Source organism: Typopeltis vanoorti, chromosome 1 (assembly GCF_054136105.1).
Source record: "Typopeltis vanoorti isolate ZY-2024b chromosome 1, IOZ_Tvanoo_1.0, whole genome shotgun sequence".
NCBI lineage: Eukaryota > Metazoa > Arthropoda > Arachnida > Uropygi > Thelyphonidae > Typopeltis > Typopeltis vanoorti.
The window spans coordinates 101,847,431-101,872,678 of NC_143549.1; the positions used below are offsets into that span (position 1 = coordinate 101,847,431).

General features: G+C 37.9%; 1 protein-coding gene across 1 annotated transcript in view; it reads left to right on the forward strand.

Moving 5' to 3' along the window:
* LOC150110257 (dynein axonemal heavy chain 5-like) overlaps nt 1–25,248 on the forward strand; it is a 972,373-nt gene that overhangs the window by 706,744 nt on the left and 240,381 nt on the right. Inside the window, exon 54 of the mRNA XM_090394637.1 lies at nt 10,085–10,249. Coding sequence (XP_090250763.1) covers nt 10,085–10,249 — 165 coding nt within the window. The remainder of the gene's footprint in view (nt 1–10,084; nt 10,250–25,248) is intronic.

Here is a 25,248-nt window from a genome sequence, read left to right on the forward strand (position 1 = left end):
TATGCAAAACACTTTTCCTTATGGAAAAGTATAATGCTATGCATTATGGAAGAGCCACTGCTTAGACTGCTTTTGACCTTAATTGAGGTTCACATCAGTGAGAGCCAGATCCAGAAGTGATACCAAAGTTGAAGTTATGAAGTAGTCATATTTCCATATATACTGTAAGTAATCAAAAGGTGTTACATCGTATTATTAAAATACTCTAGATTAGAGATTGATGTTGAAAGTTTTTTCACTTGGTTTTACACACACACACATATAATTTCTTGAAATCTTTAATTTATAATATAAATTACACTTGTCCATAAAGATATGTCCTTTGCATTATGGGATACTAAGGCAATCGATGTGAAGTCATTAACCTCTATATATAAGTAGCTCAGTCGTGAAGTTACTTCATGTGCAAACTTTGTTTTGCTCACACTTGGATAAAGGATGAAGCCAAGAACATAATTTCTTGGCATCTTTAATTTATAGTTACATGAGGATTACAAAGAGCATGCAAGGAAGGTGACTCACTTAGTGAGTGTAGCCGAAGTGTGATATGAGCAGCTGTCAACAAATGACTCAAAAAGAAATTCTAGGGTGTTTTTTTTTTTTTATATATGTGGCTAGTCAAATGAAGCATGGTTATGGTCGGATGATGTTGGTCATTGGTAATCTGTGAATGATAACCACTGAGGTAGATATAGTAGAGGTGTTTAATGAGCAATTCATTAAAATATTCCATCTTTGTGATTGCAACATAAAACAGAACCCGAGAGCATTCCGAATGGGGGAGGAACCAATGATGGTGAGTGAGTAGGAGGTGTATGAGGACTTGAGTAAGCCTGATGTCAACAAGGTAATGGGACTTAATGGTATGTCACTGTGTGTCTTGAAGAAATGTTACAGGCTGTTAACAACAGCTTTAACTGACATTTTTAACGTGAGTCTTAGATTAGACTCATTGTAATGAGTTTCAAAGATGGCAAAATTGTTTTGCTTCATAAAGGGGGTGGGGGGTAATAAGACTAAGGTTTCAGGCAAATCTGCTGGTCTGGGATTGTAGTCAAGGTGTTGAAGAAGATAGTGAGGACAAGGATTCAGAACTAGGGTGACAACAGTAGAATTCTCTTTAATTGACAGCATGAGTTTGCTAATGGAAGATTGTGTTTTAGCAATCTGTTTACTTATTATAACAAGTTGACAAAAAACATTAGAAAAGGGGAAAGCATATACAGTAGTATATTTAGATTTTCATAATAGAGTGCTACATGATAAACTAATATTTAAATTGGAACAAATTGTATTGGATACTAAATTAGTGCATTGGATTGGAGATTGGTAGGTATCAACAGGTTGTGTTTGAAGGGGGGGGGTGATATTCCAGAAAATGAAAGTTATTAGTGGCATGCCTCAGGGATCTGTTTTGGGGCTATAGTTGTCTAATTTGTATGTAAATTACATTGGAAAGGTACTTAAATGGTGATATACAGTTTTTTGCCAATGATTCAAAGTTAGGAATAGTTATGAGAAGTAGAGCAGATCTCATTGTGTTGCAAGATGATTTGAATAGACTGTCTGAATGGATAATGGATGATTGTGTGGGGATGTCAGTTTAATGTTGCAACGTGTAAGGTTTTAAAATATGGGAAGCAAAGATGGGATGCAGAGTATAGTATTGGTGGGGATATTTTAAAGAAGGAGGAGGAGATAAAAGATCTGGGGAATGATGGTGAATAGAGATTTGAAATTTCATGGGCATTTTGCTAAAATTATGAGAACTACACAGTGGATTATGGGAATGATATGGAGAACACTGACCTGTAGAGGTAAGGATGTTTTGATTCCATTGTACAAGACTTTTTTTCAGAGTGCATATGGATTAATGTGCACAGATTTTGCCACTAGGTTTTCAAAAGGACGATGAGATGTTGGAGAGGGTTCAGAGCTGATTGATTAAAAAAGTAATAAAAAATATGACCCTTATATAACTGCCAGGGATATTCTCTTGTTTTCATCTCATGTTATGCAATATTTCTCCCATATCTATATGATTGACCCTATCACACTAACTTTTCATATCACCAAAGTACAGATCCTGATGGAGAGAAGTAGGAGGGGAAACATGATCAAGACATATAAGTTCATTAGTAGGGATAATTACCAGATTAGTATGGTAATTAGCATGGGTGAGATTTTTCATAAAATACTTTGAGACAGCGGAGAACGATAGGCCATTCCTGGAAGCTGTATAAAGTGGATGTGAGGAGTAAATATTTTTGCATGGAGAGTAGTAAGTGAATGGAATGCATTGTTTGAATACATCGCCTACTATGGCGAGTGTAGGTACAGCGAATGCATTTAATTCAAGATGTGATGAGCTGTGTATGTGAGAGTGGAAAGTCCCACTCTCACATACACAGCTCATCATATCTGTGTGTGTGTGTGTGTGTGTGTGTGTGTGTGTGTGTGTGTGTGTGTGTGTGTGTGTGTGTGTGTGTGTGTGTGTGTGTGTGTGAGAGAGAGAGAGAGAGAGAGTGGGACCTTCCACAATGACTCTCTTGATTCCATAGAGATCTGTTAATAATAATAAAGATGAGAGTCTGGCCTCCTGAATATATTCTTCTTTAACTACTACTTATATGATAGCAATAAATTACCACCTACTACAACAAGACCAGTTCACTCCATCTGTTTGGTCCTGATGGTTTTCCTCTCCAGTTGTACTCAAAATTTGTGCTTGAGAATTAACATCCATCCTATATTATCATTGCATGCTTTCATATCTGCCTGCCTTCTAATCCTATATCACAGAAGTAAACCTATATTTATTTAAAAAGGGGAAATAAATTCAACTAGCAAACTGTCATCTAGTTGCTCTCACTTCAGTTCTCATAAATATAATGGGAATGCTCATCAATGGCTAACTTCTTCACTATTTGCAGCCTTCCAAATTATAATGACCAACAACATGGATTCTTGCATCCTCTGGATTCTGATCCGCAGTAGATCTACTATCAGCATCTTTGGATAGATGAATTACTGTTCAAAGCAGTTGGGTCACCAGCTTCAACTCTGATCATTCACATAATCATAGTGGGATGGCTTCCATCTACCTTTCCTCAGATTTCCTTGACCAACAGTTAGAGCATCCTAGGAATCTGTACCTTTGCCCATGCTCTTTCCTTTCTTGCATATATAATGACAGATCTTGATTCAGACTTTCTATGCTTTAAGACCTTCCACAGTTAGTACCTTACACACTAATCTCTAGCCATTCTTTACTGAGGATTAGCACAGCTTCATTGTTTTTGGTGGTACAAGAAACACTTTTCTTTCCTTTACCATTGATAACATCCAGATCTTGTTTACAGGATCTGGTCATCTTTTGCCTCGTTTTCCTGCACAGAAACACATTTATATCCATTGCCTACTCAGCTTTCAAAAAACTTTGAATGCTTTTCCCATTCAAGATGCTACTTCTCACTTGTGTAATGCCTAACGCTATAAACTACAAATACACCCAACCTTGGAATATTGTTCTCATATTTGGGTGGTGCATCAAATACTTCCCTAACAGTGCTTGATGCTATCCAGAAATTGGACAGTCTACCTAATAGACTGCCCAATTTCTCAGTCCTTCTCTCACATGTTCGGTACAGTCATTTTCTCATTCATATTCTGTTTCTGCCTTATACCTTTTCTATGGGTTTTTTGGGGCACTGTTCTGCCACGCCAGCCCACATCATTCCTTCATATTCCTTTATGCATGTGAAAAAAAACGAAGTACCTGCTGATAAACTCCCATAGACAGTTCAGTTTCAAACATACCAAACTAGTTTCTAATCCTCCTCTTTTATTCTATCCACCTCTATTTTTTGGAACAGTCTTCCTCAGACAGCAGTTGCTACCCTGCTGTTCAAGAAATGTGATAACTGCTTCCTTTCTCCTTCACAACTATCCTACACATGGCATTATCATGCTATAAGTATGCACCTGATATAAAAAAAGTAACAAAAAATGTGACCTTATATAACTGCCAGGGATATTCTCTTGTTCTCATCTCATTATGCAGTATTTCTCCCACATCTCTATGATAGACTCCTATCACACCAACTTATCATATAACCATTGCATATCCTCATTAATCTTGATACTAATAAGTTTCTGGTCCAGATTGGTTGTTTTGAAAAAACTTGTGCTCCAGAATTAACTTCCATCCTGTATGGCCAATACAAGTTGAATTATTGATTTAACATTCAACCAATAGCATGGAAGCAAGCCTTTGTTCATCCTGTGCCTAAAAAGAAAGATAAAAATAAGCAATCCACTGAAAGCAATGGAAGATTTCTTCCATTGCGTTCAGTGTTCTTGAAAGCAATTGAAGAAATCCTCCACATCTACCTCTTCACTACCTGGAGACTTATCAGTTAATTAGTGATCACCAATATGGATTCTTCCATTCTTGTTCTACAGCATACATCCTTGCTAACCTATTAGTACACAGGCAATGGAAAGATTTGGAGAAACCCATGTCATTGCTCTTGATATTTCCAAGGCATTTCATCATGTCTGACATCAAGGCCTTTTCAACAAGCTACCAGCTTGTGGTCTCACTTCTGCCTTTTGTGATTGGTTTTGAATTACAGCTTCCTCTCTGCATGATCGATGGCTTCCACTCATCAGATTTCTTTATCGATGCTGGAATACTCCATGATTCTGTACTCTTATCTACACTCTTCCATTTCCATCTTTGCATCAATGAATCCTCTCTCTCTCAGCTCTAACTTCAAACCCTATTCATAGTTTTGCTGATGACAGTATGTTTCATTCCTCTACTTCATTGATGAATATTTAAGATCTTCTGTAATCGCTGATCTCTTCACCATTGCCAAGTGTGGATGAAGATAATTTAGTGAATTTCAGTGCTACCAAATAATAGTCCTAGTTTTTTCTCCAAAAGAAAGACCTTGCTTGAGTCTCTCTTACTTCTGATAATATTGCACATGCCAATCAAGATCAGTTTTCTCTTCTTGGTTGACTAGCACCTCTAGCTTATCCTGGCATTAAACAAATTTCATCTAAAAATGCTATTTTTTTTTGTTCAAAACACTACTTCTTTCTTATGCAACTCCTAACACTTTATAAATCTAAAATTTGATCAATCTGAATATTTTCCTCACATTTTGGGTGGTACACTCAAAACCTGGTTAAGAATTCTTGATTTCATACAGAAAAAGACAATACACCTAGGTGACCCCTCTCTCTCACACATATTCCCTCCAGTCACTTTTTCATAGACTCTGTTTCTGCATTATGCTTTTTTTTTTTATATAGGAACTTTCATGGGCATTGCTCTTCTGAACTGGCCTCTTCCACTTTTCTTTAATTATGTTAGAATTAGAGCGACTTCTGGTCAACATTCATACACAGTCCAACTTCAAACATATCAAAAGAATGCCTCATCATTTTATCTGCCTCATAAACATTATGTTTCTACATTGTCGTTTTTTACTTATACATTCATAAGTGCTGCTTTGCTGAACTGGTGATCATCCCTCCTTCTTCCCTCTAATCATGCAAGAACATAAATAGTCACTGGTCAGCATCCATTCACAGTTCAACTCTAGACTTATCAAACCAGCTTCTTATTATCTTCCTTCATTCCATCTGCCTCTATTCTTTGAAACAACCCTCCCCCATATCATTTTTTTATGAATACAACTCATCAGCTTTTCAAGAAACTTGTTAACAAATGCTTTCTTTCTCTGTAACCCTTTGCCTGAACATGATATGGGAACTGCTTTGAGATCTCTCATGTGAGGTTGGTATAAAAACTTATCCTTTCTTTTCCTAGAGGCTATTTGATCCAGTCATGCAGCATTCATCACATTGCCATTTACATATTATATATGTACAAATGAATGCCATTAGTATATCATTGTGCTCCTAATCCTATATTTTAATGTTTGCTCTTAAAGTATAAGAACAAAATTGCCCAAAATAGGAGGAGAATGATGATGATTATTATTATTATTATTCAGGCCTCCATGGAGTCAAAAGACTCATCGTGGTAGGTCCTTCCTAAGAACATAAAGTCTGTCAAGACTCATCGAGGGGAGGTCCCCCCCCCCTAAGAAACACAAAGTCTATCATACCACTCTTTAAACTCATTGACCGTTCTCGCTCCCACTACTCCATCAGGCAATGCAGTCCACGATTCAACCACCCTCCACGCAAAGAAACCACTCCTTACCCTCTTGCTCACAGTTTCCTTTCGTAACTTCCAGGGATGGCCTCTTGTCATCACTCCTTCCCGCTGTTCAACCAAGCGAAAGAACTCCCCAGTGTCAACCCTGTAACCACCGCTCAACAGTTTAAAAGTCTCAATCATATCACCTCTCCTTCTTCTATCCACCAAATTCTGCGGTCCACATTCCCTCGGCTGATCCTCATAACTATCTTTGTACAGTCCTGAAACTATCTTTGTATCCTTTCCACAGTTAATTTATTCCCTTCAAATCCTGGTGACCAAATCTGAGAACAATAGTCCAAGTGTGGTCTGATCAGAGACTTATACAACGGAATGATAACCCTCTTATCTCTGCAGGTCAGTATCTTTCTCATAATTGCAGCAATCCTCTGTGTTACCTTTACCACCTTTGCAATATGTCCCCTAAACTTCAGGTTTCTATCAATCATCAACCCCAGATCTCTTGTCTCCCCTACTTCCTCCAGTATAACTCCTCCCATAGAGTATGCAGCATCCCATCGATGTTTCCCAAAACTCAAGACCTTATATTTTGCTGCATTAAACTGAGACCCCCATTCATTTGCCCATTTATCTAGCTTATTTAAATCCTCTTGCAGGGCTACCACATCTGCACTATTACTAATAATCCTTCCCAGCTTCGCATCATCTGCAAACAACTGAATATCCCCAATGTCATTGATATAAAGGTTAAACAATATAGGTCCTAGTACTGAGCCCTGTGGGACCCCACTTGTAACCCTCTGCCTCCTTGAAACTGCTCCACCATACACAACTCTCTGATACCTATCAGACAGCCAATCCTGAATCCAGTTGACCAATCTGACATCCAGACCCATGTGCTGCAACTTAAATATCAGCTTATCATGTGGCACCCTGTCAAATGCCTTCGCTATGTCTAAGAAAATTGCAGTATATGCCTTTCCCTCATCTAATGTTCTTGTAACTTTATTATAAAAGCTAGCATATTGCTAAAACAAGAGCGCCCTTTCACAAATCCATGTTGACTTTCACAGATAACATTACCCTCATCTGCCCAGTGCTGTATACTGTCCCTCACTACTTTCTCCAAGATCTTAACACCTACTGATGACACACAGACTGGCCTATAATTAGACACTTCCAGTATGTTACCACCCTTATGAAATTGCACTATCTTACCTTCCTTCCATTCCCTGGGCACCTTTGCCAAAGCCAGACTTTCATTGAAAAGCCAGGTTAAAGCCACTGTCAATTCCCTAGCACATTCTCTCAAAACTCTTGGCGAAATACCATCCAGTCCCACAGCTTTACTGACATCCAGAGTACTCAGTATCTGAAACACACTCTCCTCCTGTACTTCTAAACCTCGAACCAGCCCTATCCCTCCAGCATTAAAACTGACTCCTCTAGGATGAAATACTCCAATAAAGTGTTCATTGAACAATTCCACTATGTCTTCTGCATCAGTCGCTCTATTCCCATTTTTATACCACAATATCATTCTTCCACAGTCATTTCTCCTCCTACTGGCCACATAGCTAAAAAATTCCCTAGGATTTTCTTTGGATCATAGGGCCAATCTCCTCTCATATTCCAGTTTCGCTTTCCTTACCACACTAGTCACTCTTCTGGCCTGTGTCTTATATTCTTAATGCATCTTCTCTTCACTTGTCTCCTTATATCTCTTCCATAGCCTCTTTTTTTTGCATGCAATTCCTGTTTAATATTATTTGTCATCCACTTTACTCCAAATTGTGTCCTCTTCTTCACTCGTGGTATACAACTTACCATTGCTGCTAACAAATATTCTTTCACAATTTCCCACACACTAATGATATCCCAGCCTTCCAATTCCTCCCTCCATGAAACTTCCCAAAGTTGACGTCTTAGACTATTATAATCACCTGCATTATAATTCCACCTAAGTTCCCGTCTCTTTGATACTCCTGCATGTCTATTCATTTTCCAAGTCAAAACCATATGGTCACTCTCTCTCCAACTGGTGGGAGATATGTCATCTCAGTTATTATCAACTCTTCTGATGCTATAACCAAATCCAAAACTCTTGAACCTCTTGTTCCCTCTGTTACATGTTGCCTAAGACATTGTCCCTCAAGAATTCTAGAAATTCCATTCCCCTATTGCTACATGCACCTTCCTCTCTCCAATTTATACTACTGTAGTTAAAATCTCTTATAACAATCATTCTTCTTGCACTTGCCAAACTTAGCTGTTTAAACATCTCCTGGTCCCCATCCTCTGTGCTCCTGGGTCTGTAGCAACACCCCACTAAATATCCTGTCTTGCCTACCTCTACCTCACACCATATGCTCTCAAAATCATTTATCTCACTTCCTTCCAAAGCCTCCACTCTTAGAGGACATAGGTCATTACTTATCAAAAGCAGTACCCCACGCTTTCCCCTCCTATCCTGACGAAAAATGCTATACCCAGTGACTTCTATTCCTGTTGTTATATCCCCTTCTGTCAACCATGTCTCAGTGATCGCAATAATTTTAGCCAGGCTGATGTTATCTACGCCACCAATTCCTCTCCCTTATTCCGGATACTCCTGGCATTAGTATAAAGCATATAAATGCCATTGTTTCTATACCCAGCATTATCCCTTCTAGACTCCACTGGGCTCAGTGTTACCTGACATCGTCTCCCTTCTCCCAAGTATCCATTCCCACAAGAGGCCACCCCTGCTATCATCCTCCCTGGGACACACTGACTCATTCAGAACAGCAATCTCTCTAGATGCCTATGTCCTTCCTCATTCAAATGTAAATGGTCTCTCGCATACAATTCCTCTCTTTCCTCAAACGCACTCCAAGCATCCACATATACCAGTCCTCTCTTGTCACACATTCTTGCTATTATGCCATTCAGTATCACCGCTCTTCTGCTCAGCTCATCATTATCATACCTAGGCAACACACACTCTATTTTTCCTCTCTCTGTCTTTTTCCGTACAGTCTCAAACAAAAATCTCATATCTCTTGCTGCCGGACTTACATTACCACTCAAGTCATTTGTTCCTACCATCACAATCATCTCATCCACCCTTTCACCTCTCTTAATTGCCATAGCCACCCTTTCTATTGTTCCTCCTGGCAAACACTCCTCATGCATCTTATCTTGAACACCACGGATCATCAAGGCACCATACATTATACCTCTTACCATTCCCTCTCTCCTATTGTTTCCATTCTCTCCTCTTCTTTCATTCCCATAGGTCTCTCTCTCATTCCCTCTCCTCTACTGCTATTCTCTCTTCTAGCATTTCCATACCTCTCTCTCTCTCCTACTGTTTCCATTTTCTCCTCTTCTAGCACTCCCATACATCTCTCTCATTCCCTCTCTCCAACTGTTTCCATTTTTTCCACTTCTAGCACTTCCATATCCCTCTCTCATTCTGTCTCTCCTACCGTTTTCATTCTATCCTCTTCTAGCACTTCCATATCTCTCTCTCATTCCGTCTCTCCTACTGTTTCCATCCTCTCGTCTGCTAGCATTCCCATACCTCTCTCTCATTCCCTCTCTTCTACTGTTTCCATAATTTCGAAACTTAAAAGTTAACAAAAATGAATTGCTTAGATAGATACAGAGAAGAAATTTCACTTCACAAGGACATCTAATGGGATTATCCTAAAAGTTATATGAATTTATTATGAATAAAGAGTTCAGTTTTTGTAAGAATACTAGATGAATATATTGCTGAGGAAGATAGAAAAGAATGCACTATATTTTTATCCAATACAGGTCTAATAACTTAGTCATAATAATAAAAAATGGAAATGTTTGATTACAATTTTTCCTTTTTGTTCCTCTTTTATTTAGGTGTCAAATCTATTTAATCGAGATGAGCAGTCTGATATATTTCAAGAGCTCTTGCCAGTTATGAAAAGAGAATTTCCACGACGTCCTCCAACACAGGAAAATGTTATGGAATACTTTCTATGCAAAACAAGAAAAAACCTACATGTTGTTCTTTGTTTTTCTCCAGTGAGTTCATTTATTATAGTATATATGTAATTCAAAATTCAGCAAATGAATACAAATCATGTTAATATGTTATTGATCTGTATTATCAAACTTTATTCCTGAACCTTACAGCTATTCATCACCTACATGCATTATTCCTCTTTCCATGAGTTGTCTATACATTGCTTTACAATTTTGTTAAGATGTGTAGTCTAACAGCACATTTGAGTTAACCATTCACTCTCTTATGTTAACTATACAATGTATTCAGCAAATATATGGCAATTTTTTTTCAGGAAAATATTGATGCCCTATGCTCAAGTTCAATTTCTAAAAAACTGATTAATTTCTTTGGTTGCTTTCATATATTAATAAGGGCAAATGATTATCTTATGTAATATTAATGTTTTACTGATCATTATATTTCATATTATTGTCACATAAAAACAAGTAAGGAAATGTTCAAAATTGTTGATTCTTAACCACAAGGATTAATGAGAATAAACTATTATTTAGATATTGGTCAAGTGTAGGTGAATAACTCTTTTAATTACCAACTAGTTTCGCCGGCTTATGCTGTCGACTTCATCAGGGTACAATCAGGAAAGCAAAGAAAATGAAAATCACAAGCTAAATTAACTGGCAAATTAACTGGCAAGTTAACTGGCAAATTCATTGCCAGTTAACGTTTAGCTTGTGATTTTCATTTTCTTTGCTTTCCTGATTGTACCCTGATGAAGTCGACAGCATAAGCTGGCGAAACTAGTTGGTAATTAAAATAGTTATTCACTTACACTTGACCAATATCTAAATAATAGTTTATTCTCATTAAGTAAGCAAATGATTGCTGACAGTCATGAAAAACATGTGTTGTGCATTATTATTCTTATAAGTAGCAACATTCATTATTGTTGAACTGAGAATCATTTTTGTACATATATTATGCACATAATTTTGTTTTGCTTAATTTTACTTTAAAATGATCCAGTAGAAATGACTAATTTTAACAGTGATTTTTACAAAGCAAATTTCATTAATTTCCATCAAGCAGAGGGGAATATTATTATCATTTTGAAATGTACTGTATATCCTGTGTATCTTGAAGGAATGTTAAAGAATTAACAGCACCTTTGGCACACCTGTTTAACATGAGCCTTGCAACAGTACAAGTCCCAAATGAATGGAAAGTGGGAAAAATTGTTCCACTTCACAAAGCAGGGAATAAGATTGATGCTACAAATTATAGGCCAATCTGTGTCCAGAGTTGTTGTTAAGTGTTAGAAGTTTTCGAGGACTAAGATTCAGAAATCTTTGATAATAGCAGTATTCTTTATGAGGGTCAATATGTTTGTTAGGGAGAAGGTCATCTTTAGCAATCAGCTTATGTATAACAACAAGGGCACCAATTCACTTGATAAAAGAGACAGACAGCCTTTGACAGACTACCACATAACAAGCGCATAGCTATATTGAAACAGACTAGTGAGTCAGATAGGTATCAGCAGGTTGTGTATGAAGTAATATTCCAAAAGAGGAAGGTCACTAGTGGAGTCCCACAGGGATCTATTTTGAGGCCATTATTGTTTAACTTGTATGTTAATGACATTAGGACTGATTTTTCTCAAGTGTTGTGTAGCTGTTTGCCAGTGATGCAAAGTTGGGAAGAACTATGAGAAGTAGAGCAGATGTGGCCTTGCAGGAAGATCTCAATAGACTATGTGAGTGGGCAAGTGAGTAGAGCTGTCATTTTAATATTGCAAAGTGCAAGGTCTTGAAATTTGGTAAGCAAGGTTGTTTGAATGAATCCTGCTGTGGGCATGGATGTTTGTGATTGTCTTTAAGTGGGAGATGAATGTCATTGCCCAGTGTGAGACTGGCTTATTGGAAGCCTGAAGTGGCTTGAAAAAAGTTCCATGTTTGGTCTCTAGAGAAGAGTTTCTGGACTATGTAAAAAACTTTTTATAAAAATAGAAAATACAAAAAAAAATATAAAAGTGATAAAAACAGAAGAAAAAAAAAAAAAAATATATATATATATCCCTAACCTGAATGACATTGCTAAAATTGTAAGAACATCTGAATGGATTATGGAATAATGAGGAGAACATTGGCATGCAGAAACATAGTGGTTATAGTTTCCTTGTATAAGGCTTGGATCAGTCCACACATGGACTATTGTGTGCAGATTTGGTCACTTGATTTTCAAGGAAATGAGGATGTACTGGAGAGGATTCAGGCAAGGTTTACTTAGTCAATAGAATTTCAGATATGAGGGGAGATTGAGGGAATGCAAGTTTCACAGCTTTGTGAATAGAATGAGAAGATTGATTGAGATTGAGACATATAAGTTGGTGAGGGAGTTGTTACCAGATTAATGTGGAATAGATTTTTCATAGAGTAGAGGGAGATAAGGATAAAAGGCCATCCCTGGAAGCTGTATGAAGAGGGTGAGAGTAGGAGAGTAAGAAGCAAATTCTTTGCATGGAGAATGATTGATGAGTGGAATGCATTGCCTGAAAGTATGGTGAGTGCAGAAACTGTGAATGGGTTTAAGGTGACATTCAATGATTTTCTTGCATGAGAGAGTGTGGAAACTCTCATGATGAGTTCTTTGACTCCACGGAGGTCAGATGTTATTATTAATAATAATAATAATGTAATATAATAATAATAATAATATATCATGAAAATAAAAATGAATTATGATGGCAATTTGGGGGGGATAACATTTCATCATCCGGTCTTCTCTTCGTCCCTCCTATTATTTTCTAGGAAATCAAAGACTCAATGCGGGAGGCCCCACTAACCTTGAACTGGTTCATTTACAAAGCACTCCCAATCAACTCCAGTAATCTGCTCCACTTGTTTACACTACATACTTGATATTCTTCTAGATCTGCTAGATCTAGAAGAATATCAATTCTTCTAGATCTAGCTTTATGACTAACTTTGATAATCCATAAACTTTCCATCTGGTCTATGGAATTCTCACTAACAGCAGTCACAATTACAGACTTCTGAATACTCTGCACCACATCCTTATCCACCAAGGCCAGGTGATCTGATCCCTGCACTGGCATTGATAAAGCCACATTAATCGTGATGTGTCATTATCAAAACATTATAGGGAGAGATGATAACCTCCTTATATCTACTTCATAGTACAGGTAATCCAATAAGTATTTTGGCCACTTTTTGCAATATGCTCTCTGAACTTCATTCCTGTCCACAGTCATCTGCAAATCCCTAGCCTCATCAATTTCTTGTTGCTCATGTCCTTCGTTACAGTATACAGCTTTTGAACTCTTGAACCTTATGCTTTGTTACATTAAATTGGTAACCATTATTCTTTGCCCTATTTAAATCATCCTGCAGAATTGCTATATCATCTGTATCAAAACTTGCTCTACCCCAGTTTTGCATCATTAACAAACAATTGGATATTTCCCCTTAAATTAGTTTGTATATCATTGTCATTGATGTACAAATTAAATATCAGCATACCTCATTTAATACCCCCCCATATGTCAATCCGTCAGCCATCCTCTTTTCCATATCGCAATCTTCATAGCTGTCCCCCATTTGCCCCTATTTGTGGAAGTTATTTATTAACCCAATTTATTCATCTCCATTGACTTCCTGGTCTTACATCATTGGCAAATAACTAAATAATTTCCTTTAAATCATTTCCTGTATCATTTGGGGAGAGGAAGATGCATTTAGCAATAAGGGAATAGAATTTCTAGAATACTTGAGGGACAAATGTCTTAGGCAACATGTAATAGAGGGAACAAGAGGTTCAAGAGTTTTGGATTTGATTACAGCATCAGAAGAGTTGATAATAACTGAGATGACATATCTCCCACCAGTTGGAGAGAGAGTGACCATATGGTTTTGACTTGGAAAATGAATAGACATGCAGGAGTATCAAAGAGATGGGAATGTATGTGGAATAATAAAGCAGGTGATTATAATAGTCTAAGACGTCAACTTTGGGAAGTTTCATGGAGGGAGGAATTGGAAGGTCGGGATATATCATTAGTGCATGGGAAATTATGAAAGAATATTTGTTAGCAGCAATGGTAAGTTGTATACCACGAGTGAAGAAGAGGACACAATTTGTAGTCAAGTGGATGACAAACAATATTAAACAGGAATTGCATGCGAAAAAGAGGCTATGGAAGAGATATAAAGAGACAGGTGAAGAGAGGATGCATGAAGAATATAAGACACAGTCCAGAAGAGTGACTAGTGTGGTAAGGAAAGCGAAACTGGAATATGAGAGGAGATTGGCCCTAAGATCCAAAGAAAATCCTAGGGAATTTTTTAGCTATGTGGCCAGTAGGAGGAGAAATGACTGTGGAAGAATGATATTGTGGGATAAAAATGGGAATAGAGTGACTGATGCAGAGGACATAGTGGAATTGTTCAATGAACAATTTATTGGAGTATTTCATCCTAGAGGAGTCAGTTTTAATGCTAGAGGGATAGGGCTGGTTCGAGGTTTAGAGGTACAGGAGAAGAGTGTGTTTCAGATACTGAGTACTCTGGATATCAGTAAAGCTTTGGGAATGGATGGTATTTCACCATGCGTTTTGAGAGAATGTTCTAGGGAACTGACAGTGCCTTTGACCTGGCTTTTCAATGAAAGTCTGGCTGGGGGAAAGGTGTCCATGGAATGGAAGGAAGGTAAGATAGTGCCATTGCATAAGGGCGGTAGCAGACTGGAAGTGTCTGATTATAGGCCAGTTTGTGTGTCATCTGTAGTTAGTAAGATCTTGGATAAATTAGTGAAGGACCGTATACAGCATTGGACAGATGAGGGTAATGTTATCTGTGAGAGTCAACATGTATTTGTGAAGGGGTGCTCTTTTTTTAGCAATATGCTATCATTTTATGATAAAGTTACAAGAGCATTAGATGAGGGAAAGGCATATACTGCCATGTTCTTAGACTTAGCAAAGGCATTTGACAGGGTACCACATGATAAGCTGATATTTACGTTGCAGCACATGGGTCTGGATGTCAGATTAGTCAACTGGATTCAGGATTGACAGTCCGATAGGTATCAGAGAGTTGTGTATGATGGGGGCAGTTTCAAGGAGGCAGAGGGTTACAAGTGGGGTCCCACAGGGCTCAGTACTGGGACTTATATTGTTTAACCTTTATATAAATGACATTGTCAGTGGATTGCAAGGGGATATTCAGTTGTTTGCAGATGATGCGCTGGGAAGGATTATTAGTAATAGTGCAGATGCGGCAACCCTGCTAGAGGATTTGAATAAGCTAGATAGATGGGCAAATGAATGGGGGTTTATCAGTTTAATGCAGCAAAATGTAAGGTCTTGAGGTTTGGGAAATATCGATGGGACACTGCATACTCTATGGGAGGAGTTATACTGGAGGAAGTAGGGGAGACGAGATCTGGGGTTGATGATTGATAGAAACCTGAAATTTAGGGGACATATTGCAAAGGTGGTGAAGGTAACACAGAGGCAACACAGCTGCAGTAATGAGAAGGACACTGACCTACAGAGATAAAAGAGTTATCATTCCATTGTATAAGACCCTGATCAGACCACACTTGGACTGTTGTTCTCAGATTTGGTCCCCAGGATTTGAAGGAGATAAATTAACTGTGGAAAGGGTACAAAGGCAGATAACAAAGATGGTTTCAGGACTGTACAATGATAGCTATGAGGCTCGGCTGAGGGAATGTGGAATGCAGAGTTTGGTGAATAGAAGAAGGAGAGGTGATATGATTGAGACTTTTAAACTGTTGAGGAGTGGTTACAGGGTTGACACTGGGGAGTTCTTTTGCTTGGTCGAACAACGGGAATGAGTGATGATAAGTGGCCATCCCTGGAAGTTATGAAAGGAAACTGTGAGCAAGAGGATGAGGATGGTTTCTTTGCATGGAGGGTGGTTGAACCATGGAATGCATTGCTGGTGAGAGCGAGAATGATGTTAAGGTGTTAAGAGCGTGATCCAAGAAGTCTGCTTTACCAAAAATTGTTAAATTTAATGTATTTTTTGTTGTTCTTGTATATGGATTTGAATTATGCATCTAGTGTCACCAATATAAGATAAGTTACAGGTATAATGGATTCAGTGTTTCCCAGGGTGAGCTGCAGTGGTGGTGGGGGGGATCCTTGGAGGAGCTGAATATGTTTTTTAATTTTATAGGAGGTTTAAAAGTAACATTAAGATAAGATTGTAATGGTGTAGGATTGTTTATTTTATCTGATAACCCTTTAATTTATGGGATAGTTATGATTTTACTGTAATCTATATTATTTGCATTTTTTTTGTAAAGTTTTATGAAGAATTTTGTTGATGATATTTTTGCTATACGGTAATTCATAGTTGATGCAGTTATTTTAAATAGAAAAATGGGAAGCTTGATGTACAGAATAACTATAGTGAAATTGAACTAAATACTCTTTATGTGCAAAAGAGTATTTAGTTCATTTCAGTGGCGGCTTGCACATAAGCAATATGACAGTGCAGCATCCCCAAGGAAAAAGCGAAAAAATTAAATTTTTTTTGTGTTTATAAATAATAACAATGCTTACAACATTATATAAATGCAATACAGCATGTCAAAGGTTACAGTTTGTGTTTCGACATTGATTGAATAGTTAATAATTGGAATTGTTTGATTAACTCTTTAGATTACTAAACAAATGCACTGTGATCTAACGCAGTGTCGGAATTATCACATTTGTACAGTTGTGGCTAGACTCGCTGATATTCGTTTGCACTTGTCACTGCATGTAACAAGTGAATCCTACACTGCTCATTGAGCAGTGTTACTACAGATAAATTATATGCTTGTGCACATTATTTCTGTGGCAAAAATAGCAAAATGGATGTTATTTTCAAATAATATTTTTAATAAAGCAAACTGTTTTAATATGTAAATTTACTTATTAATAAATTGGTTACTGATTAGGAAAAAATGAATTATTTTTCTTATACTGTATATGCCATGCCTCCTTAAAATTTGCACCGGCTGCCACTGGTTCAATTTCACAATGAGAGAAGTAACACAACAGATTTGTAAAGTATATACAAAAATTTCATCATTGGAATTGTGCTAACATGTTTTCAAAGCTTGTGTATTTAAATGACTACTTCAATGTTTCTAGATCTATCCAGGAATTGAGCATCGAGCTCATTAGAGGAGAATGACACCAAGGTTGCACTAAGATTCACATGCAATTACCATAAGTCACTTGTCTTTTTATAGGATTGAAGTAATTTCCTTCAGGAGCCAATATTTGAGATAGCTCTTAGATGATACATATAAAAGAATTATTTATCAATGCACTAACTGAGATTATTATTATGTGACACCTCCAGAGAGTCCAAAGACTCATCGAGGGAGAGTGTGCCAACAGCATTGAACGGTTGATTCCCTTCCAACTACTAATCGCACTCAAACTTGCTTAACTTTTTGCGTTCGTCATTAGTAGCAGAGGCTGTACCAATCGACCAATCTTTGCTGGCTATTTGATTATATATATAGATAATTTGGATATAGATATAGACTATATAGATAATTTGATTCCTTTACTAAAAATATTTGTAGGCACATTGACAAAGTGAAAAATGTAACAGAAATTATACAATTTTGAGGAGAAAATACTAATAATTTGGCATGAACAGAAAGTTGATATAGCTTATGTCAGCTGTGTACTTACTTATGTGAACTAGGTGCCACTCTCATAATTCTGATGCCTTGACATTCCTTTCTGGTGCAGAATAGAAACTTTGAACTAGTAATATAAACACATAAGCTCTGATTTTTTTTTTAAATTAAAAATCTCTTTAGAGTGATAAAGTGAAAATTTTAATATCAATCATATGTATTTTTTGAAGAGAAAATACTAACAACCTTTTGACACTGGTGGCATGTATTATATTACATGGTAAGATAATATAACTTACATGATAAGATTGCTATTAAGCAATCGATGCATTAATCTTTGCTTCATGAAAACACAGTTTTGTCTGGCTCTAATGAAGCACTTCTCATCACGGAGTCTTTAAAAAATACTTTGTCCTTATCATCCCTCCTTCACTCTTTCATACTCTCCTTCCACATCTCTCACTTCTTTCACTTCTCTGTCATATCACCAACCAAGTGTTTCTCTAACTACTCTTTTTTGTGTTTTGTCCACATAAGCATTCTATCTCTCTTTCTTCCTCATTACTATCTGGTCATTCTCTCTATTTTCTGCTGTTTCATTCTTGCTATCACTCATACTACTATATGCATCCTCACTTGCTTCCACTACTTTACTCACAACAACAACAACCTCAACATTCACACTCACATTTTCTCACTTTTATCATTCAGCTCTCTCTGCTGTCATTCTTCTCTCTCTCTCTCTCTCTCTCTCTCTCTCTCTCTCTCTCTCTCTCTCTCTCTCTCTCTCTCTCACCACATATATTATTCATGTATGAGTAACATACAAGATATATACCAAAATGCACACAGTAAAAATTTTTATTTTTATTAGTTTATTATTTCGTGACACCTCCAAGGAGTCCAAAGACTCATTGAGGGAGGGCACCTACTCTACAACTCTCCATGTCACCACACAATTCACCAACTACACCAAGCTGCCACTACAATCATCATCTACTCCAATGCCATCTATTGCCTAATGCCACCACTGCCACTAGTATTTTTTGTCTGTAAATTGTATGTGTCTTTAAGGCCGATTTGTCTGTATGCAGAATGAAAAACCCGAGTTTCCATGGGAAAAAACTCTGCTATCTCCATGTGAAATTGGCTAACTTGCCTTCAATTAAAAAAACCCATATTCTTCTATGTCAGCAAGCGATCAGGAAAAATACTTTGAACATGCCTATAAAGTCTAGGGCTGCACACTGACATATTGTCAGAAATAGTCTGTCAGAAATACCTTTTTCTTTCACAAAAAATTTACTTGAAAAATATTTCTTGGTGGTGCCTTTTTAAATCGTGCACCTTTCTTCTTCTTCTTCTTCTTCCTTTCCTCCCTCCCTCTCTCATTAAAACACTACTGAACCCTATCAAAGCCATGGCATTTTTCTTAAACAGCACAATGTTATCAGCAGTAGCTTTTTGAATAGTTTTTTTCTAACAAAGTTGGATTCAAGCAACTATGTCTCCATTTATTTTACAGGAGAGAGTAGTCATTCACTGATAATATCCCAGGGCAAAGTGGGTCACCAATCAAAGGCTAAGCAAGCCTTCTGCAGCAATTAGTGAATAAAGGTAATGGGTTTACAGTGATACTGCTGGACTTTTGCAAAGAATGGAATTTTAATTAGAATTCCACATGGAATCTAATCAGTAAACTGCAGCACATGGGGATGGAAATATGGTTGGTGAGATGGATAGGAGGGTGGTTGATGGAGAGATATCAGAGCATAGTCTATTCAGAAGTAGAGTCCAAAAGAAGGCCTGTGGCATGTTGCAGTGTTCTGTTCTTGGACCACTACTGTTTAATTTCTTCATTAATGATATAGGAAAGGATCTGAGAGGAACTGTTCAGTTATTTATGTTGGAGGTTTAATGGACTTTTTTACAGCACTCACAAAGAATTAAAATAGAATTTAATAATTCCTATATTTCGTCCTAGTCACTAGGACATCTACGGGGATTACAAAGACAATTAATGTAACATGCACACAAAAACTTACAATACTAAGCCCAACCACGTGGGTGACAATAAAGTCCTATCTAGGTGGAGCGCCCTCTAAGGGCAGTTGTAGGTGGCCTGGAATGTAAGGTGGGACCTCTGGCGATGACTGTTTCCCAAATCTTCGGAAGCTTAATGCAACCGTATTTGTTAAGATTTGGTTGGTTTTTGAGAGCTGCTGCTGCTTCTAAGAAAAGTCTCTCTTTCTTGAATTTGCTGTGGTGGAGCATGGTGGTTTTTTTCCATGATACTCTGTGGGTGGTGTCCAAAACATGGTCAGCCAAGCCTGAATGGCCATAGTTGTGTTTAACGATGTACGACTTGTGTTCCTCTAGGCGGATGGATGCTGATCTGCCTGTCTGTCCAAAGTACGCAAGCTTACAGGAACAGGGTACTTTGTAAACTCCAGGCAGAGAGAGAGGAGGGAGCTGATCTTTCGTAGAACGGATAAGGGTAGCCAGTTTGCGGTAGGGCTTATATGCTGTGTGTAGGTTATACTTTTTTAGTATCTTAGCTATTTTTTCCGAAGTGCCACGGATGTAGGGTATGGTGATGGCATTTTTAAATTCTTGTTGATGAGAGGGGCGGGGAATGGGGGAGGAATTGATTATTTTTTTGATACTGTGTTCGCTGTAGCCATTGGAGAGGAAAGTTCTGTGTATGTGGTTAAGCTCAGTAGTGAGGGCGGTTCCACTGGAACAAAGATTGTGGGCTCTCTTGGTAAGGGTTTTAATGATGCCATATTGTTGTGAGGGGTGGTGGTGGGAGAGTTTGTGAATGTATCTGCCTGTGTGTGTGGGTTTTCTGTATACAGTGAAGGCAAGTGTATCATTAGGCAGGCGCGTGACTAAGGTGTCTAGGAAGGGTAAACAATTGTTCTTTTCCTTTTCCATAGTAAACTGGATTCTTGGATGTAGGCTATTGAGATGACCAAGGAAGGAATCTAACGTGTCTGGGCCATGAGGCCAAATAGAGAACACATCATCTACATATCTTAGCCAGATAGAAGGTTTGAGTGGGGCTGAGTCTATGGCTCGTTTTTCGAAATCTTCCATATAGAAATGGGCAAGGGGGGGTGAGAGGGGGGAGCCCATGGCGGTTCCCTCTATCTGCTTGTAGATTTTGTTATTCCAAGCGAAATACCCAGAGTTGATGGCAAAGGAAAAGAGATCTAAGATGTCAGGGGGAAAAACGTTTTCTAAGAGAGATAAAGTGTCAGTTAAGGGAATATTAGTAAACAAGGAGGAGATATCAAAGCTTACTAATATGTCTGTATTATTCAAGGTTAAATTTTCTGTGAGGGCTTTAAAGTGGGTAGAGTTTTTTATATAGGAAGTTGAATTTCCGGTGAGGGGGGACAGAGAGTTGGCCAGCTGTTTAGACAGTCTGTAACAAGGTGCATTGGTGGCATCTACTATAGGCCTGAGTGGGGAATTAGGTTTGTGGATTTTTGGTAGACCGTATATTCGGGGGGGACGGGAGCGGAAAGGTTTAAGTTTTTTCGTGACGTCGGGGGGCCAGGAGGTTACTTTTTTAAGTAAGATTTTTAATTTCTTAACTTGCGGTTTTGTGGGGTCGTGTTCTAGCGGGATGTAGGTAGCGCGATGTAGGTAGTCCTAGTGACTAGGACGAAATATAGGAATTATTAAATTCTATTTTAATTCTTTGTGAGTGCTGTAAAAAAGTCCATTAAACCTCCAACATAATGTCCTCACAGCACTTAAGCCTCTACACAAGAACAAGTGTTCAGTTATTTGCCAATGATGCTAAGTTGAGTAGAGCAATAGTTAATACAGATGTCAAAATTTTGAAGGATGATTTAGATAGATTGGCAGACTGGACAAAGGAGAATGGATGTCTGTTTAATGTGGCAAAGTGTATGGTTATGCATTTTGGGGTGAAAAGGTTATCACTATACCACATTGGTGGAACTATACTCCAGGAAATTGATGAAGCCAGAGACTTCAGTGTTAATGGATAGGGAGTTAGCAGATAAGTAACTCAGTTACACTTGAGTTACAGATCTGCATACATTAGTAGTCAAGATGGGATCTTATCAAGGCTTGATAAAGAGGAACAATAACCTGCTTTTGTCTCTGCTCGTGAAAGTATTCTTCAGTAACCAAGTGATTCTTGGTAATGAGGAAGAGGTGGAGATAATCCAGAGGCAAATGACCAAGATGGGAGCAGGTCTGGACAAGGAACCTTACGAGAACAGGTTGAAGATTTGAGTTCAAAGCAAAGTATGATAGATACTGCACAAATGTTTGATAGTTCTTGACATGATATTTAGGGCCTCCCTCAACAAGTCTAAGGACTCCTTGGAGTTGCCTGTAATAATAATAATAATAATCTTTTCACCAGATGTGACCTCTTCTAGGGATACATTCAGTCTCTGAATGTGTCATCCCTAGAATTCAAATAGGATGGGAGAGTGAAATAGATGTTGAATCTTATTTTAAGCAAAAGATTCATAAGAAAATTATTATTATTATTATCAACATGCGACCTCCATGGAGTCAGAGACTCATCTGGGAGGTACTCACTATTGCATACAATGCTCATACAAACCACGTCTTAAACTGATTCAATGTGTCCACATCCACAACATACTCAGGCAATGCATTCCACTCACCAACCACCCTCCATGCAAAGAACCTGCTTCTCATTCTTTTGCTCACACCTTCCTTATACAGTTTCCAGCAATGGCATCTTGTTCTACTCCCCTCTCCAATTCTATGAAAAAATCTCTCTTCCATGTCTACCTGATAACAACCCCTAACCAGTTTATATGTCTCAATCATATCCCCCCCCCTTCCTCCTAATCGCGAGGCTCTGCGACTTACATTCTCTCAATCTGTCCTCGTACTCTACATTCCAAAGACCACTGACTACCTTTGTGAATCTTCTCTGTACCCTTTCCAATACATCCTCATCACCATGAAACCTGGCGACCAAATCTGTGCACAATAATCCATAATCCATGAGGCCTGATCAAGGCCTTATACAATGGAATCATAACCTCTCTATTTCTGCATGCCAGGGATCTCTGCATCATTGCCATTATTCGATGTGATGTCTTCACAACTTGTGCAATGTGGCCCCTGAATTTCAGGTCCTTGTCCACCATCACTCCTAGATCTCTCATTTCCTCTACTTCTGTTCAAGTATCCCCACCAAGTGTATACTTTGCATCCCATCGTTGCTTACCAAATCTCAAAAACCTTACACTTGGCAACATTGAACTGATAGTTCCACTTACCTGCCCATTCATGCAATCTGTTCAAGTCCTCTTGTAAGGCATTAACATCAGCCTAACTGTGCATTGCTCTCTCCAGTTTTGCATAATCTGCAAACAGCTGGATATCACTAGTTAAACCCAACCCAATATAATTAACATATAAATTGAACAACAATATCCACAAAACTGACCCCTGTGGCACACCACTGGTGACCTTTCGAAACACTGCCCCCCCCCCCCATATACAACTCTCTGATACCTATCTGACATAGAATTCTCTTATCCAATCCCATCTGTTTCAATTTATTTAAGAGCTTGTCATGTGGCAGTCTATCAAAAGCCTTTGCAAAATCCAAGTACTCCACTGTATGTGCATCTCCTCTGTCCAAGGTATTTGTCACCTTGTTATAGTACATAAGTAAGTTAGTGAAACATGATCTCCCCCTTAACAAACCCATGCTGATAACCACAGAGAATACTGCTGTTATCAACCCATTTCTGTATTCTACTTCTCACCAATCTCTCCAGGACCTTCACCACAACTCCAGATATACAGACCAGTCTATAATTTGAAGCTACAGCCTTATCACCGCCTTTATGCAGTGGAACAATTTTACCCTCCTTCCACTCCCTTGGAACCTCTGCTGTTGCAAAACTCTTGTTAAACAGGCATGCCGAGATGATTATGGTGAAAGAAATAAAGAATAAAGATGTAAGAGCTATGAAACATATGAAGCACTGGATGTATGAAAAAAAATTGGCATGCTAAAGGCAACCCCGAAATAATTTTATTGTTATGCTGCAAATAAAAGAATGAATATCAAAGTATAACTTTACTGAATGCAAACAGTATGCTTATGTAAAAAACAGATAAATAATGAATGTGCACTTTGTTAAAATTTCTCTTTCTCCCCCTGGTATATGCAACAATTTACATAGTGCTACTACTACATTGGGTAAAGAGATAAGCAGGAGGTCCTGCAGCTGTTACATATGGATAAAAATTTGGCAATAGGGACAGATGGGATATCAGCACTTATGCTAAAAAGATGTTCATCTGAACTGGTTACATCTTTCACATGGTTGTATAATTTGAATCTCTGCTCAGGAAAGAAATAAAATGAATGTGATAATCCTTTTTACACAAGGGTGATGCAAACTGATGTATAACTACTAGCCTATCAATATCTGTGGAATAGTGATGAACATTTTAGAGACTTTGTAAGAACTCACCTACAGAAATGGATTGACAGTCAGGTTATACATTGCAGGTAACAGCATGGATTTCTAAAGGTCTATCATGTCTGTGAAATTGGCTCGTATTTTATAATCATGCTATGGATGAGTTAAAGGGAATGGATATGCTGTACTACTGTTGGAGTTTGCTAAGGCATTTGACAGGATACCACACAAATGTCTGTTGCATAAACTCGAAGATATGAGATTGAAATAAATACTGTTGGAAGATTTTTTCCACTTGGTTAGACTATAATAAATTTAGTTTAATCCTTTATCCAAGTGTAAGCAAACAAAGTTTGTGCCTGAAGTATCTTCAGGTCTTCAGGTGCAAATTTTTTTGATTACACTTGGATAAAGGATTAAACTAAATTTATTATAGTCTAACCAAGTGGGAAAAAACTTCCAACATCTTTCTCTAAATCCAGAGTAATTTAATAATAAGGTGAGACACCTTTTGGCAACTCTTATAGGTAAATATGACTTCTCCATTGCTTCTGCCTTAGTATTACCACTTCTGGGTCTAGTCCACTGACGAGACCTCAATAAAGGTCAAAACTGGTCCTGGTAGTGGCCCTTCCCTTAATGTATAGCATTATACATGTCTGCAAGGAGATGTCCTTTGCATTATTACTAAGACAAGGAGTTATGAGAGCTTGGTCCACGTTTACCACGAGTTGTCTCAGTCCTGAATATACTTCAGTCGCAAACTTGGTTTGCTTACACTTGGATAAAGGTTTAAACCAAATTTATTACAAAATAAATACCATTGACTTAGATAAGTGGGGACATAGACAGGTATCAGAAAGTGTTATATGGGAAGGATGAATCTTCCAGAGTTAAGT